This window comes from Carettochelys insculpta, chromosome 8, assembly GCF_033958435.1.
Source record: "Carettochelys insculpta isolate YL-2023 chromosome 8, ASM3395843v1, whole genome shotgun sequence".
Lineage (NCBI taxonomy): Eukaryota > Metazoa > Chordata > Testudines > Carettochelyidae > Carettochelys > Carettochelys insculpta.
Genome location: NC_134144.1, coordinates 66,888,609 through 66,907,532, shown reverse-complemented (window position 1 = coordinate 66,907,532; position 18,924 = coordinate 66,888,609). Strand labels below are relative to the sequence as shown.

Below are 18,924 nucleotides of genomic sequence, written 5' to 3'. Positions count from 1 at the left end.
TCCACAAAGGTCCTTCTTTATAAACTGGGGACACAGATGGTTAAAGCACATCACATGCTTTCTGGGACATGGAAATACAAAATATTATTCAACATTTATAATTTTAGCACTTTTATTTGCCTAAGTTATCAAAAATTCATGTACACAAATACCTGTACACACACTATAGGCATATTTTTGCATCTGCAGTTCTGAAAAATGAGCATTTACAAAGGGCAGTATTTTACCACAGAACGTTATAGAAATTAATTTTGATGGCCGTTCCCCAAGAGCCCTGGTTTTTCACATCAGCCTTGATTCAGAATACTTTAGCCTTTCAAAATCCTGCTCCTGAATGCTAAGAATTAAAAGACTTATTTCTACTTGTCAATGCACTTAACCTTATATATATTACTTTCATTAGTGCTTTAATGCTGTTGCTGTAATTGCCAGGAATCATTAGTAACCCTAAGGCTACGTCTACACATGCAGCCAACATCGAAATAGCTTATTTCGATGTTGCGACATCGAAATAGTCTATTTCGATGAATAACGTCTACACGTCCTCCAGGGCCGGCAACGTCGATGTTCAACTTCGACGTTGCTCAGCCCAACATCGAAATAGGCGCAGCGAGGGAACGTCTACACGTCAAAGTAGCACACATCGAAATAGGGATGCCAGGCACAGCTGCAGACAGGGTCACAGGGCGGACTCAACAGCAAGCCGCTCCCTTAAAGGGCCCCTCCCAGACACAGTTGCACTACACAACACAAGATCCACAGAGCTGACAACTGGTTGCAGACCCTGTGCCTGCAGCATAGATCCCCAGCTGCCGCAGAAGCAGCCAGAAGCCCTGGGCTAAGGGCTGCTGCCCACGGTGACCATAGAGCCCCGCAGGGGCTGGAGAGAGAGCATCTCTCAACCCCCCAGCTGATGGCCGCCATGGAGGTCCCGGCAATTTCGACGTTGCGGGACGCGGATCGTCTACACGGTCCCTACTTCGACGTTGAACGTCGAAGTAGGGCGCTATTCCTATCTCCTCATGAGGTTAGCGACTTCGACGTCTCGCCGCCTAACGTCGAAGTTAACTTCGAAATAGCGCCCGACGCGTGTAGACGCGACGGCCGCTATTTCGAAGTTGGTGCCGCTACTTCGAAGTAGCGTGCACGTGTAGACGCAGCTTAAGATTCATAAATAGGGGGGAAGAATATTCAAAGTGCCATTCTGTTGACAGAGCTGCCCTCGGAGGATGTTATGTGTAATAAATGTCAGTGATATTACATTAGAAGTGTCAGATTTACAACTGCGCTTTCATAGGAAATGTCATTGGAATTAATGCTATACCAGCCCTGACCCTAATTCTTTCTGGCAGTGATCTAACAGGAGGCAGACAGTTGAGCAAGAGGGAGATACAAGGTGCCTGGTTCAGAACTGGTTTTATGGGCAGTGTCTGTTTTATTGTGATCACGACAAACCTCAGAGTGGGACCAAAAGAAGAGGGCAGGAGAAAAGAGACCTGACCCAGAGAAACAGTAACACCTCTGCTCTGTGCCGCCCCTTGCTCAGTATCACAAGCTCTGACTAAGATACATAGTATGGTCACAGCTACAGTGTTAGTTCACATCACTCTGTATGGATTCTTGACTGGCAAAAGGTCACTGGTAGGCCTAACATTTCATCAGTTCCCTTTATTCCATTTTTTTAAAATATTTCACTATCACTTCAAAGCAGGCTGCAAAAGATCCAAGAAATGGTGTTCATGGACTTTACATATTCCCTTTTGATATTTATTCCCTATCTCCCTTACCATAGCCACTGAGTAGCCACACATCCCCAAGGAAAGTTCCTTTAGTACAGGGAAACCTTTGGTATGCAAATATTCTGTTCATCTCTAGGTGTGCAAGAAATTTATGGTTGTTACCTGCATCAAAGTCAATGTGAATTTTGAGCGTTAATCTTTCTTTCACTGAGGGAAAAGGACTCACACTAAAACCAGCATGTCCAACGTACTAGCCACATATGGCTGTTTGGCCGGTTGAGCGTGGCTAGTTGGCTTGAACAATAAATATATATTAAGAACAACATGGCTAGTTTGCTATGGCTTCAGAACTGGTTGGACACAAGGGCATTAAAGGGTAGCATCGGAATATTTTAAATGTAACTTTGACCTTTTATATTTGCCAGTCCAGATCACTGAAAAACCTGACAAGAGGCCCTTGAAAGTGATTAGGAAGTCAGAGAAGTACTGGGTCCACAGGCTTGCAGACTGAGTTTAATGACAACAGAATAGCGGAAGGCAGGAGGAATAGGAGTCCTCTCTGTTTTTCAAGGCAGTGCTAAAATAACCCACTAAACAGAAAGTGCACCTCAGTTACCAATGTAACTATAATAAGAGGACTCTACTTAAACACTGCCGCTCTCACTTTAAATAAATGTTTATCTTACAGAACAAGTTCCTTTTTCAAAGTAGATTCCAAACTTTCAAGTAATCAGTCTCCGCTGCACTTCAAGGGTTTGGGAAACATTAATCCCACTTTACAAATCAGGGATTGGAGGCCTAGAGGCTTGTCCAAAGAGACAATGCAGATTAAGAACTCTTAAACCATTAGACCACAATGTGTTAAACTCACCTCCCTAATGACCAAAGTGAATATTGCATAATGTTTTTGGCTAAGATCATTAGAGCCCTGCAAACCCCCAGATATTCTTTTTATATCCACCGGTATCTGCATTCGTGGGTGTCATACAGATATCCACAGATCTTTTTTGCAGATACAGATATATATTTTGTATCTATGCAGGGCTCTAAAGATCATACATTTACCCATCTAGAAGCTTTATGCTAAGCAGCATTGTCCTATCTGAGCATCTCAGAACTCTTCATGATGGAACTGTCCTCTGGGTCATTCCTGCAAGAGAGGAAAAGAATTAGCCCCATTTTATAGATGGGGCATTAAGATAAAGTTATTGACTTACCAAAGGTCACACAGAGAATGCAAAGATGAGCTAGAAATTAAACCTAGATACCCCCAGCATCTCAGTCACAAAAGCACAGATACCCCCAGCATGTGCACAAAACATATGGGCCTGACCTTTATCCAAGCAAAGCCTGAAACACACAGTAAGCTTCTGAACTTGATAGTACAACGTGTTGATCAGTATCTTCTTATTTTTGTTTTCTTTGGTTATACATGTTCAATGTGTGTAACATATTATGTTTAATTGTAGTTAGAGTTCATAATATTATACAGCAATCCTGTAGCATCTTTGGTGGCTGCAGTGCTGTGGAAACCCAGAAGTACAAAGCAAATAACACACCTCCATCAGCCAGACTGTGCTCTACACCAGAGATAGCTGCATTCAGTGATTCACGCATACACAAGACCAGATCACACTCAGCCTTCCAAAGGAATCTCAAGGGAAGAACAAAAAAAAAATAGTGTTTCCCCAAATTGTTCTGGAGAGAGATGGGAAAGGTTTTCCCTGTACTGCAGAACAGAACAACTTAGTCACTAAGACTTGAAGATCCTTGGTGATCTGACAGGCACAAAGCCATAAATGGAGAGGGCCCATTCCTCCTCCTGCACATTCCTTGCTCCAGCCGAGTTGTTCTGGCAGGACTGCCCCCACAACCTCCTCAATGGAGAGTTTTATAGGCAGATGGAGGTTACCATGATTTTTATCTTTCACCACAAAATGGACTGCAGTATAAGAAGAGATCAGGTGCCTGACCATCCAATAGCTCCCTGACCTAGTCCTTCCCCCCAGGAAGATCCTGGTCTTACAAAGAAGCCTAAGAAATGGGGAGAATGACCACTATGGAAGCAGCTCAAACTCACCCTTCCATGTGAGGACGACAAGAGGCAAAGGGTCCCTTCTCAATATCTCAAGGTGACCATGGGGGTCTATAGAACTTTAGGTTCTATCCAGACGATGCCATCAGAATAGAAGATGCCATGTCATTTTTCTCCCAACTTTTTATTTTTACACAGTTCGTAATGCCACTGATGTCCTCTAGACTGGGCCTTTCCTTATACATTAGAACAGCTGGACGAAGTCCCCCGCCCCCCCAAGGCCTCAACTCCATCAGCTGGTCATTAAGAGCCAGGGAAGCCACAGCCTGAAGAGATCATTCATGCTTTATGAATATCAATAAACATATGTTTAGTTTATACAGAAAATAGAGCATGACTCTTTCTCCAGTGCATTAAATCCATCCAAACAGGGAGAGTTCATGTGTGGAAAATCATATATGAAATATTATTCTCTGATTTCTCCTATCTAATCAAAATGAAAGGAAATCTGATGGTAAAATGACAACTTCACACAGTATGGCAAATTTAGTAAACCTTCCCTGTCGTGGGAGGGAACGTGGCCTAGTGGTTAGCGTAACTACTAGCAGCCTCAGGTTTCTGGGTTTCTATTCTCGGCCCACCACCAACTTGTTGGGCGAGCAAAGAAAAGAGACTGAAGATTCATTCACTTCTTCTCTCCCCTCTGAAAACTCGGATAACAAACATTAACTTACCTAACACGTGTATTATGGGATTGCAGTAGTATTCTAAAAGGGATAAGATTAAATGAACTATAGAAATGCAAAGTATTATTGGTAATATTAACCTCACCTCATTTAATAAGCTCAAATAGTTTATAGCCTCTAAACTGTTACATTAAAGACCCGAGATTAGGTTCACATAGCGAGAGAAAAAATGTCAATACATGCCCACATTCTATTCAAAATATCAGACACCAACAATCATATATGTAAACTTCTTTCATATTTAATCCATTAAAAACAAGCATCACATTTTGTCTCACAAGAGAGAGCCATGAGCCAATAATTTTTTCAGATAAATGAACGAGGGGGTGGGAGACTGTCAAGGGGAGAGAGAGGACAGTTTTACAAAGATGGCTAACACGAATGGGTCCTCTCAAATGCTGAAATAAAAACACAGGATTGGAATATCCTCAAAATTAAGGCTCCCCAATCAAATAGATCCTTAAGTTCCTATGTGCCTCACGGTGTCTTACTTCAATAGACATCTTTTCTGCTATAGAACCTTAGCCATAAAACAAATTAAAGTCCAGAACAGCCAATGATTTCTCCATTCAGTCTATTTCTTTAGCTGCATTTCCGTGTTCATGTACAAATGATCTGGGACTGTCTCAATAATACCCATATTCTTAAAATCATCTTCCTTAGCTGAGACAAACACATGATAAGAAAAGCATCAACAAATATTCAAACATACAACACAAATTATGAACAATGTTTGAAAAAATCCATCAGTCGTTTTCCTCTCTTACTGGTGTTTTTCTTGTAGATATGTTTTTTCTCTACCCCATTCGATTTATCTGCATTTAGACATAAGGCAAGTCTCAATCGTGTTTCTTATTTATACTCTAAAGTAGCTTACAGCCTATTTTTTAAAGTTTCTTCTTCATTGCACTATTGTCTCAACAATAAAATCTACTGGTTTCTTTGCTAAAAAGAAATTAAAATACAACAGATTCCTAGGCATAAATTACTATTTTCATTCGTTTTGCTCATTTGTTAAGCAGAATGCCTACCTTTCCCAGTAGTCATAATCTGCGGTAATTCTGAGATGCTAATAAAAAGAATGTTGTGGTCTAAAAGCAGCCCCTTCAGTACATCTCTCAGTAACTTAAACACCAGTAAACTCTCCGCCCTCCCGAACGGCTTCCCTGTGTGACCTAGCACAGATGACAACTGCTACCCCTATTCCAAAATAAAAGCCTACTCTGCACACAGCAAAACAACATTTGTCCTCCTAAAACTGTTTTCGCACTTCCCTCTTTATTTTAAGTGCTAGGACATAAGACCAGGAGGAGGTTCGTCATAAAGAAAATCCAGATCACTTCTGCTCACTCTTCTGATTTTTTTTTCAAGAAAACTAGCAGAGCAAACCTGAGGGATCCATTTATATCTTTACACCAGGCTCTATGCTGTGTTATTATTATTAGCTATCTGTTTTACCATAGCACTCAGGAGAACTAGCCCTGAAACAGGACAGCACTGTTTTTATCAGAGCACCTTATAAATTCAAAGAGGTGTGACAAGGATCTTTATTTGTCCTCTCTATAACCAAAAGGTACAGGTTTATTTCTTTCCTCTCCTTTTTCAAGGGACTGTTCAGTCAATGAAATGAATTTTGCTTTCATCACCAAGGCAGCAAGATTCACAGAACACCAGCTCTAATGGACATTTAAGCATGCAACAGAGCGTGAATCCAGGCAAACACAATGCTGTTTGTTAGTTCAACCCTCTTGAGACATCACAAAAAACATCCCCTTCAATTTTGTAATTTCCTTGTTTATATGTGGCTTGCTACCCACATAACAGCACAGCTGCAGAAACACTGCAGCTCAGCAAATCCTTTCTTATCATGTCAAAAGAGCCAAGAGTGGCTACCGTCTATAACTACTATGGCAGATGAAAGGCTAGAAAATTACTTGTTTTCACCTAATCACGTTCCCATTCTCAAGATCATTACAAGAAACAAACACAAAACAGGATTCATCCACGGTGTAGTACGGTCACATTAAACTAAACATCCTCTTTAAAGAGATCTGAATTTTTCCCAATGAAAGCCTTTGGCTGGGATGGGCTTATTTTGTTCACTATTGGTGTTGTTTTATTATTAACAAACTATTCACTCTCTGTAGTGGGATTAAGCAGGACCTTTTTAGTACATGATGAATATCTGCGTGTACAGTGAGCCCCACTGTAAACAGAAATCAATAAATAGCAGCTTGTGATTTCTGTTATTAGTATGAAGTTCTCTGTTACCCTAAAGAAAGGTACAGGGTAAACAATTCAGGCTGCAAAAGCATGAACCCAAATCCTCAGGGTTTTCAGCCCCCATTCCTAGTGATAAAATTCCCTTCAATATCCATGAAAACTTTGCCTGAATATGGAGCAAGATTCACACTCAACCTCCCACCATCTCCTACAGCAAACTGTAGAAAGACCACAAAGTCTTCCTTGCATGAGCTCAGTTGGCAAAGACTTGGTAAGGTAGAATCCTTTGACTGGATGAGTGGGATTCCTCCTTTCTGCACAGGGATGGGAGCCACCCTGTACAGATGGGTGCTTCTCCTCTAATGCCCTTTCTCCTGGAAGTGGCCACGCAAAACACAGAGTGCTCAGAGCTCCCGACTGTCAGACCTTTTATCTGGATTTCCACAGAGAGCAGCACCAGCCTTGATTCACCTACTGCGGTCAACTTGCTCCATGAAGTGCTCAGTCCAAGCAGAAGTTCCCTTGGGGGTAGGGAGAGGAGAATATCTGTGGACATAGGAGGGGATGCACCCCACACCAGTGTTTCTCAGAGCGTGGTGTGCATACTCTTAAGGGTATGCTAGAGAAGTCCGTAGGGGTGCATGTGTTGGAGCCATATGTGGCTCTTTGAGCAATCAAATGCTCAGAACCATGAGAGCACTGTGTGCCCCTCTGCACACACGTCCATCCCTAGCACTTAGAGGGAGAAGCACGCGGCAGCAGTGATGGGGACTGTGGCAGCTCTGGTGAGTCCCCAGCATTGAATTACAGCAGGGAGGAGGTGCCTGGCTCTGGAGGAGAGGGGATTAGGTTAACATGGAGGGGTGGGGACGGCTGGGGTTGCCTGGCTCTGGTGGAGGGGAGTGGGTTAAAGCAGGGGAGCTGGTGGTGCTTAACCCTGGAATATTATGCTTGTTATCTGAAGTAAGTGATAAAACTGCTATTTGTACAATTTTAGTTTGGTATTTATAATTACAACTGAAAGGGTTTAGAATGGACTGATTCCGTGTGAAAACAAAGAATAAAACTGCAGATTTGGAAGGAGGTAGAGTACACAGGAAACTGCATCAGAAATATTGATTTAATTGTGCCCCTCAGCAGTCTGAAACCTAGGTTTAAATATTTATTTGGCCCAAACAAAATCAAATTTTGCATTAAATTAATTATAATTTTTCTTGTAATTTCATTGATCACTGTTCAGTGATGTTTGCATAAAATAATACATATGTATGAATGAAAAACTGGACTTATGTTCATCTAATATTTTATTTATCGTCTTTGCACAATCATAAATATGATGGCAAGTTTATTGCCTATAGGCAATTTCTTCCAATCAAACAGTTACAATTAAGTTGTTTAAACACAAATGTGTTGCAATGGTAGAAAAAAAAACCTGCATGTCTGAAAATTGTGTTTTTGTTTTTTTTGGCAAAAGGGGTATTATATAAAAATAGGGTGAGGAACACTGCACAGTGTCATGCAAAAAGGGGGCGGTTCTCTGCACACAGACTATTGTGGAACAATCATAGAATACCAGAACTGGAAGGGACCTCAAGCGGTCACTGAGTCCAGTCCCCTGCCCTCATGGAAGGACCAAGCACTGTCCAAACCATCCCCAATAGATGTCTGTCTAATCTGCTCTTAAATCCAGTCCTGAGGATGACTTCAAGATTTGGTCTATCTATGGAGTTGAGATAGAAAATAGTGATTAATGGCACATATCAGATTGGAATTTTGTAACAATTAGTGAGACTTTGGTTACCAGCAGTTTTGCTCATTTATAGAGGATGGCCATTTCCATTCTATTTGTCAGAATAGGAGAAAAGGACTCCATTGTTATACTGAACATTTAATTTTAGTAGCAGCTTGACTGAGTGCTTAATCCGAGCCTTTCCGAAACTTGAATTAAGAAGTCTCTGTAGTTAGAGCTTGAGCCAAAGCCTACTGCAGTCACTGGAAAAAATGCTAGCTGCAACAAGCGTTGGTTCTAGGCCTGCTAGGGTCAAACCCAGAAAAAGCAGAACAGCGGGGATTTCATGGAGTAAATTCAATCTACATTTATATGTACAAGGGCCTCCCTCCACACCACACCCAATTAAAGACCATCACATGTGAAGATGGCAACTGACTAGACATGCAATTATTGACTCTTTCATGCTGAAAATCTATTTCTCCCAAGGATACGAGCACATCTGCGTAATTAGCAAAGGCAGTTAAATAGAAAATAATTAGGTTGCTGAAAGGCAAAGGGTGGAAAATACAGTAATTTTTGCCTCAAGAGTTTGACTAATTGTATGCAAAACACAAAATAGACACCTAGAATCATGGAAAAAGTCTAGCAGTCACCTTAGCTCTATTTTCTGGTTGTACGGCCTTCTGGTAACCTAGCAACTCAGAAAGCAGCACACTTACAAAGATGAAATCCTTCCCTCTGTCTGCTATATAAATGAAACCTACTTCAAATTACTATTCAGACCTATGCCCTGTCCCCCAGTAAAACTGTTGTTTTATTCATAAAATTACTGAACCTTAAATCAAACTCCAGATTCATAAGTAATGTTATAAGGTATTTTTAACATCAGTTTGAGGTAATTATGATGAACCACAGAGTTTAAAAAAAACACAACAAAAAAAGCAGGGATTATTTGGAAAAATATAAGACTAAAATTCTTATTACGGAGACATTGGTGTAAATCCACTGTCTTTGGTAATGTTATTCCAGGTTTATATCAGCATTACTGGTTGATAGGGCAACCATATCTCCCTGTCCTGAGATATGGGTGGGAGGGCACAGCTCCTCCCCATTGCACCAAGCCCTGTGGAAGCAGCGGCCATGGGCGCTCCTGACCCCGGAGCCCCAGGGAAGGGGCGACCGCGGGCACTCCTGGCCCTGGAGCCCCTGAGGGCCTAAATATGGGACAATTGGTCTCTTTTAAAAAATAAGTTTGGGATGCCTTTTTGGCGTCCCAAATAAGGGACAGATGATCACCCTACTGGTTGCAGAACGTATCCCATTATTCTGATGTGTTACGAGTAAACTGAATGTCTCACTATTCAGACCAAAAAAAAAAAAATGTTGCTTATTATCTGCTGGAAATGTTTGTGCAGGACAGCCCTAAACAACTTACTGAACATTTCCCAAAAGGGATTCTCAATATAATATAATTCCCTTGCTCTAGCTGCTGGTTTCTTTTACATAAAGATTGGTCATCTGTTAAATACATTTATATCCAAGTCAATATATTTTGAGACCTAAAATGTCAGTTTCAGTTACAATTTTTCATTGTCAGATTCTCTTGGCACATCTCACTTCCACTGAAAACAATCATTTTCTTTCTGCCTACTTAATTCCCCTGCACGTCAAAGTAAGGCAGGTTTGACAACCATTTTGGAATCCTATTATAATCAATACAGGTGGGTGCTTCTAGGAGGCCAGGACTCTGCTATGAACCTTCCTATTTGCCAACATTACACTCATAATTACCCACCTAAGGAGGCCTCGGATATGGTTTCAAAAGACACTTTAACATGTATGTACACAGGCACAACTTCATTTGCTCTTGCCTGCCCTACAATCAAGCTAGACAGCCAGGCTCTAACCCTGGACAATAAGAAGGCTAAAACAGGAGGTGAAATAGCAGCTCCATTCAAAGCAGTAGAAATTCTGCCACTGACTTTAGTGGCAGAATCTCATCAATGGTTTTCTAACATGGTCATCACAGGAATTTTCTGTTTAGACACACTAACACAAACCTTGTTATAACATGCTTTGGGCGCAGCGATGGTTAAATACAGTGTATTGAAAACATGGACATACTGTCTTCAAAAATGGGATTTAAGCCTGTTTAAAGGAATCTGTATGGAACAGTAGTTTTCCACCTTTTTTTTTCAATTTGAAAGCCCCTAAAAATTTCAAATGAAGGGAAATAAAAGCATAAGCTTGAAAAACACTAGTGTAGAAAAAGTCTGTTGCTTTGTCTACAATGGAGCTTTTTCCATCATGACACTGCCGCAGCTTTATTTTTATTTATTTTTTGGGGCGAGCACTAATATACTGCAGATGAGAACTAGTCTAAGCTAACTCTAGCACTGACAGAGTCGCACCAGCTTGACCACATTATCTATCCCTGATCAGATAAATACTGCATTTAAACTGCTGCCAGCTGACCTACACGCTCACACTCCCACTACTGCAACAGGAAAAGTGCAGTGCAGACATACCCTAAAAGGAGCAGTAACAGAGAGCAGCGTTCCTGAGAATAAAGGTAGAACCTGGCAAGAAGTACTGCCATCTGCCCAACTCTGAAACCAATCAGCAGATTCTGGAGGCTGTTTCCTGTGAAAAGCTAATTTTTGGGATGCACATTGTTCAGTAGCTTTCTCCTAAGCTCATACAAACATTGATAATATCCTTTTAGTTTTAAACGCAAGGAAAAAGCATAACCTCTGCGAACAGCAGAGTCCACAATGAAACATGTGACCAAGGCTGATGACGCAAGCCTCATTCATTCTCTAAATATAATCACTGGAAGGCATCACCTGACCATAAAGATTACCTGCACAAGGTCTGTTCATATCTTGGTTGCAGAGAGGAATAGGAGGGACTTTAGGAGTGCAGTGAGTCGGTAGGGGATGAAACTCTCTACAACATCAAGGAAAACTGAAAAGCCTAAGAGCTTTCTTCTCAGTTCACTCACCATACTCTCACACGTCCTGGGTATAAGAGAAACTTCCTAAAGGCCTGGGATTAGGCAGGTTACGAAGCAGATACCCTTTCTGAGTTATTGCCACAGTAAAATAGACACCTAAAGTCTTGTGCTTGAAACCTGAAACTACTCAATTTTTCTGCTTTCAAAAAACAAAAACAAAAAAAAAAAAAACTTATTCTTAATGCTGACTCATTCTTTGGATACATACAATTATCCAAGCCACTTACTGCCATGACCCATCTAACTTTCTTCCAGGATTGCCCTCCTATTATTCAGGTAATCCAACTGAAAGTTTAGCTTGTGACACGTAAATAGGCTCCGAAGCAACTTCCAACTAAAAAATAAACTACCACCACTTCACATCATTTCAGCGAAGTGGGCGTACATTGACAGAATGCAGTAACATGGTATCACAACGCTATTATGCACTAGTCTTGTCTCAGAGTCCAACCATCAGCAGCACTACACATGCAGGTGAACTCTTTTTAAGGGGAATCTATGTTAAATACATCAAAGGTCCACATAAGGATCCCTCTTTAAGACATAACCAGTCACATTCACCCTTTGTCTAATTTCTCCAACATCAATGAAGTTATGTCAGGAATTAATTCAGCCCCACTTGTCTTGGTCATTCTATGGATTGCACTAAATGTACATGGCAACTTGATGAACACATTCTAGATACACACAAGAAGACTGTCTCAGGTATATTCTTCTGAAGAGCAAAAAACATCTTTTATGGTGAAGAAACTTCAGATTCCTTCCATTGTAAACAAATATGCATCCAACTTAGTGTTTTACCCTTCTGCATCTCACAATGAGGATTTCATTCCCAGATGTATTGGAGAAAACAGAATGTTTTGGAATGAGCACACAACTTATTTTACGAATTTCCACAATGTTGCTAATTCACCAAAAACAGAAACCACAACAGTATTCTACTTACCACCCGCACCCTGGATCATGTTTCCAGATTTTTGGACCTCATCGAATTTTGTAAAAATTACATTCAACCTGTTTGAAAGTTAAAGAAAATGAATGGCATAATGAGTAACCACAGTGAATTACCATGAGTCCTGTACTGTACAGCGCTGATTAAGGGACTGACTCTCTTCCTACAGAAGTCATTGGGATGTTTGGCACTGACTTCGATGAGAACAAAATGAGGTTCTAAACTATTTTATGTATAACATGCAGACATAATATTTGATTATTAATAAACAAAGAGAAAAGGCAGATGCCAAGTAGCATTTTACAGACAGGAATAAAGTTGTCGTTTCTATTACAAAACTTGGTTTCCATGTACTTTTGACTGCACTTTATCTACAATTCTGCAAATGTCAGAAGGAAAAAAAAAGTCTTGGGTTTTAATAAACATCCTCATTTGGCCATGACATTTCTTTTCTGTTCATGCCTTGTTTTCACCTTGGCATTGCCATGCAGCAGGAGATCTTTAGCCTAGCACAATATTTCAGCCTATAGAGTACAGAACTCAGACACTGCGGAAGACTTGTATGTGGCGCAGACAGAGGCATGGAGAGATACTGCAGCCACCTCCTACACACCAGATGTTGGTGAAACAATTCTTTCCTGAGCTCCCACTGAGGTGATGAAGGTCCACATCACTTCTATGTGGTCCACTGGTTAATTGACATCACTTTTAATATCTAAAACAATAATATACATCATAATGGTCCCCGAAGAGCCACAAAAAGTCCCTTGTTCAGTTTTATAATGGTCTAAGTATCAATCCGGCCTCTTCTGCCAATGAGCATTCCAACAGGTTGCTGAGTTCTAGGACAGCCTGCCCTCGGAAGGCAGCGGGGACCGTACCCTGTGACAGCTAAGACCATGCTGACCTTCACTGGGAGCCAGAGCCCGACAACACCTTTTGTCAGATTGGGTTTACAAAAAAGTCAGATCAGTGACTAGAAGGCTCTTAGGGGTCTGAGATCATCACCAATGGAAAGTAAGCAAGTCACAGAACCAGGACAGAGAACCCTCAGGCTTTCGCTCAAGCCCACTTATCTGTGGGTCTTTGCTGAACTGTATTACCTCAGCCTCACCTTTCAGACTCTGCATGTGTTTGTTTTCCACTTTTACCTATCCACCTTCTTGGGTTTCTCATGCCTTCCCCCCAGCTTTCCTAACCACTTCACTGTCATTCCTCCCCTCTCAGCTCTGACTTATGCTACCCCAAAGCTTATTTCCACGTCCTGCTTCCCATAACTGCTCACACATGCACATATGCTTTCCTCTTTCCTATGCCTTCTTATAATTCATCTCTTTCTCAAAGACATCCTGCAGCCATCTTCTGTCTACGTACCTTTACTAGTTGGTCTGATCTGGGCAACCATGTATTCCACGAATGTAACTCAGAGCTTGATCCTCTATGGTGCTGAGCACCCCAAACTGTGAGATGTTCATATACTCAGAATTGAGCACCCTTGGACATTTTCACCTGAGAATCTCAGCTTTCATTTTAAAAAGCAGTAAGCTTCTAGTCCTTAAGATTGTAGAGAAAAATCCTGAAAATATGGCCAAACTGTACCTTATATTTGCCTCTGGGTGTTCAAATCTTCAAAGAATTCAAAATTTATATTTTCTGTGTAAATCTCACAATTGTCAGTATTTGAGGAGGGGGAAACTTTTTTTAAAATGATTTTCTTAATGGTTGGGCCTGGAAATACATATGATTTTTATCCTGCCTCTTAGAGCTGTCCCTCAGCCTGCTTTTATACCTAGCAGCCGGAGGGACACGCTGGCTACTTCTTGGAGCCATAAGGAGCTAGCCACTGTGCCCAACTGGACTCAACTGCCAGGTCAGCTGTGCTCAACTCAACTGCCAGGATCCCTTTTCGATCAGGTGTTCTGGTTGAAAACCAGATGCCTGACAGCCCCATGGCCAATGTCCTTTTTACCTGTCTGAAGTTGGCTGCTCTATAGTTATAGATTCTAGGTCAGAAGGGACCATTATGATCCTCTAGTCTGACCTCCTGTACAAACCAGGCCATAGAATGTCTCCAAAATAACTCCTAGGGCAGATCTTTTTAGAAAACAAACAAAAAAAAACCACACACACATCCAAACTTGATTTAGAAATTGTCAATGACAGAGAATCCACCATGACCCTTGGTAAACTGTTGCCACAGTTAATTATCCTCATTGTTAAATTTACACCTTATTTAACAGTTCTGCCTTTTCCACGTTATGATTCTGTCACTTCCACCTTCCTCTCACTTCCCCATTCCCGTACCCTCCCCACCTTCCACCTGGACCCCACTCCTGCTCCTCAGCAGTCACCTCCCGCACACTGAACTCCCCCATTTTTGGTCCCACCCTGGGCTCCCAGACGAGTTAATGTGGCCTGGGGGTAGCCCTGACCCTCAGGTCTGCCTTCTCCAACCCCCTGCTACAGTGTGAGGGGAGAAAGGAGTCTCAGTCAGGCCTCACATCAGTGAGGGTTTTGTTTGTGGGATTTCTTTTTTCTTTGCTTCTCACTTTCATGTGGCCCCTGACTGATTTTTCTCTGGGTCAGGGGCCCTGACGCAAAAAACTTTCCCCACCCCTGCCAGAAATAATGGATATTCTTAACTCACCGAGACTGTGGTAATCCTTTTTTACTGAGATCTGCCCTTACACGTTCACCTACATGTCTGTAAATTTCCACTAGGCTGTTTATTGCTGCATCTCGAACCTAAACAGAAAAGAGATTTAATAGAAATTAATCAGCTTTTGACATTTTTTCAAGTTACTTCTTAATAGAAGCAAAATAATCCACTTATCCATTTCTCAGCCACAACAGCTCCCATGATCTTTTGCTAATAAATTCTAACCACTTATTTACTGCTTTTCATGCATAGATTTTAGAGAATGATCAATATCATTAGACTCATTCCACCAATGAGGAAAGCTGAGGCACAGAGTGCAGCAGTGACCTGCTCAAGAACATACGCCAGGTCGGTGGCAGAGTTGGGAATCGGGCACAAGTAATCAGCTTCTGTGCATACAGTAAGTCTGCTCAGCTTCAACGTCCACTCACCCTTTCATCTAGGATGGATATACTTTGGCTGCATATCATCTAACTTTATTTTCTTCATTATGACCATCATGGTAAAGAGAGAGGAACAGATTTTGTAGCTCTATGCTAATAGATCAACACAACAGCAACAGGAAGGCACTAAGAACATAAGAACAGCCACACTGGATCAAACCAAAATGTCCATCTAACCCAGTATCCAGTCTTCTGACAGAGGCCAATGCCAGATGCCCCAGAGAGAGTGAACAGAACATGTAATCATCAAGTGATCCCTGTCCAGTCATTCATTTCCAGCCTCTGACACACACAGACTAGGGACACCATTCCTACCCATACTGGTTAATACCCATTGATGGATCTATCATCCATGAGTTTACCTAGTTCTCTTCTGAATCCTGTTAAAGTCCTGGTCTTCACAACATCCCCACTGACAAGAAGTTCCACAGGCCTACAGTGCACTGAATGAAGAAAAACTTCCTTTTGTTAGTTTTAAACCTGCTACCCGTTAGTATCATCTGATGAACCCTGATAAACTTTTCCTTATTCACTTTTTCCATACCTGTCATGAGTTTATAGATCTCTATCCTATCCCACTTAATCTCCTCTTTTCTAAGATGAAAAGTCCCAGTCTTTATAATTTTTCTTCATATGGTACCCATTCCAAACCCCTAATCATTTTTGTTGCCCTTTTCTGAACCTTTTCCAACACCAATATATATATTTTTTTTCAGATGAAGAGACAACATCTGTATGCAATAATCAAGATGTGGGCATACCACAGATTTATATATAGAGGTAATAAGATATTCCCTGTCTTGTTTTCTATCCCTCTTTTACAGATTCCTAGCATTCTAATTGCTCTTCTGACTGCTGCTGAACATTGAGTGGATGTTTTCAGAGCACTATGCACAATGACTCCAATATTTCTCTCAAGTGGTTATAGCTAAATTAGCCCACATCATTTGGTATGTACAGCTGGGATTATTTTTGCTAATTTGCATTACTTTACATTTACCAGCATTAAATTTAATTTGCCACTTTGTTGCCCAATCACTTAGTTTTGTGAGATCTTTTTGGAGCTCTTCACAGTCTGCTTTGGTCTCAACTCTTTGGAGTATTATCTGCAAATTTTGCCACTTCACTGTTTACCCTTTCTCCAGATCATTTATAAAAATAGGTTGAATAGTTCTGGTCCCACTACAGACCCTTGGGGGGACACCATTAGTTACCACTTCCCATTCTGAAAATTTACCCTTTATTCCTGTCCTTTATTTGCTGTCTTTTAACCAGTTATCAATCCACAAGACCTTCCCTCTTATTCCATGACAACTTACTTAGCCTTTGCTGAGGGACTTTGTCAAGGCTGTCTGGACATCCAAGTACACAATAGCCACTGGATCTGCTTGTCCACATGCTTACTGACTCCCTCAAACAACCCTAGTAGATTAGTAAAGCACAATTCCCCATTACAGAAACCATGCTGACCTTTCCCGGAATGAATTATGGTTATCTAGGTATGTGACAATATAATTCTTTACTCTAGCTTTAAATAATTTGCCTGGTCCTGGTGTTTTTCTTACAATTCTGCAATTGCCAGGATCATCTCTAGAGCCCTTTTTAAATATTGGTGTCACATTAGCTTATCTTCCAGTCATTAGGTATAGAAGCTGATTTAAAGGAAAAGTTACAAACTATAGTTAATAGTTCCTCAATTTCACATTTGAGTTCTTTCAGAACTCTTGCATGAACCAGTGACTTGTTACTATTAAGTTTATCAATTTGTTCCAAAGTCTCTTCTAATTGGCACCTCAATCTGGGACATTTCCTCAGATTTGTCAACTAAAAAGAATGGCTCAGGTTTGGCAACCTGAAGCAAAGAATTTATTTATTTTCTCCTTAACTACCTAACATTTTGCTATTGCTTTTTGAGTTTTTGGCTGCCTGCTCTTCAAACTCCTTTCTGGCTTTTCTTATTAAATGCTTTTACACTTAACTTAACAGAGTAGGGAAATTTATTCCCTCCTGCCACTGCAGAGCTTTCCCCTAGTGGGGCCTTGGCTTTTTCCCAGTCCCCCCAAATTCTGGGCCTCCTGCCCTAAGGACTTTTATTCATTTTCCTCTGTCCTTGCCAAGTTTTCTTTCTTTTCCTTTCCTCTCCTCCCCCTCCTCCCATTGCATCTGTCCCACTGTATGGCCATTCACCTCTCCCCCCTACTTGGCTCTGTACTTCCACCTCTCAGACCCCAGCATCTCCCTCTCCCCCCCATGCAGCCAGTTCAATGCCCCCTTGCCCTCTCGAGGCTGTGCTCCACCCTGTGCTCCTTCCTGGCATCCCCATGGCAATGGGCAGGTGATGCACTGTGTCGCAGCACCACCTACGGGAAGGGGAGAGTAGGAAGCAATCACAGAAGGGGAGAGGATAAACAGAAGCCCTCACATGAGGGAACCTGTGCATGCTGGGGGACACCTCTCTCGCCCTCCCCCACCTCGAATTTCTTACTCAGTCATCTGTCTGCTCCTTCAACTGCCGCTGTGTCTCCAGGCGCAACTGTTCCTCTCAGCAGGTTCTGGAACCACGGCCAAACTCAGACTCCTACTGGCCTTCAGCATTCTACAAGAGCTTCCCTTTATCCCGCAGATGAGCAGCTGATGGGAGCAACCGCACATGGCTGGCAGGCCAGAAAGTCAGAGAGTATTTGACTCTCAGGCATGGATATCCTCTAGGCCAATCAAAGCCATTGGCCAAAGTCAGCAGAAGTTGGTGCCATCCACCCCATGCTTGCCTTTTGCACATTGATAGGGCACAACTTTTAAATCCTTGACCTTTTCATCTTCAGCCCTTCACTGCACTCCCCACTGCTAGAAAAGGACCTTAAGGAGTACCTGACACAACCTAGGGCAGACTTTTATTCTGTCATTCGCAGAGGATCCCTGATGCAGACTTTGAAAACATCCTCCCAGTCTGTGCCTCAGCTCTGCTGCCAAACCTCAGCCCTCAAAGAAACAAGGAGAGGAGATAGGCCAATGACAAGATAACATTCATGTGGGAGATAAAGTTAGGAGGAACCTCCCATAACTATCTCTTCAGCTGCAGAGACACCCATCTATCCACCCGCTACTTCAAGGAATGCACACAGTATGGTGTACAGATGGGGCATCACTGGGACCGTAATGGCAGAGTACACCTTGCTGGCTAATTCAAGAGGTTATTTTAAACCCAGCTAAAGACTGAGTAGCTGCAGCAGTTGCTCAAGAGCTTTGCACAATGGAGCGGGACAGGCCTCAGAACAAGATCAGCAGTGAAAGACCTCCCTCTCTCTTTCCTGGACAAGTATTCTCTTAACTCGAGCTGTGAAGAGGGATGAAAAATGAGGAAGAGCACAGGGGCTGTAGA

The 18,924-nt window shown here is 41.9% G+C and overlaps 1 protein-coding gene across 14 annotated transcripts in view; it reads right to left on the bottom strand.

Moving 5' to 3' along the window:
- CLASP1 (cytoplasmic linker associated protein 1) overlaps positions 1–18,924 on the bottom strand; it is a 247,601-nt gene that overhangs the window by 147,719 nt on the left and 80,958 nt on the right. For all 14 annotated transcript variants that reach the window (XM_075001118.1, XM_075001117.1, XM_075001119.1 and 11 more), the window contains exons 7-8: positions 15,091–15,188; positions 12,438–12,505 (exon numbers count right to left, since the gene is read on the bottom strand). In XM_075001118.1, the coding sequence (XP_074857219.1) occupies positions 12,438–12,505; positions 15,091–15,188 (166 nt within the window). The remainder of the gene's footprint in view (positions 1–12,437; positions 12,506–15,090; positions 15,189–18,924) is intronic.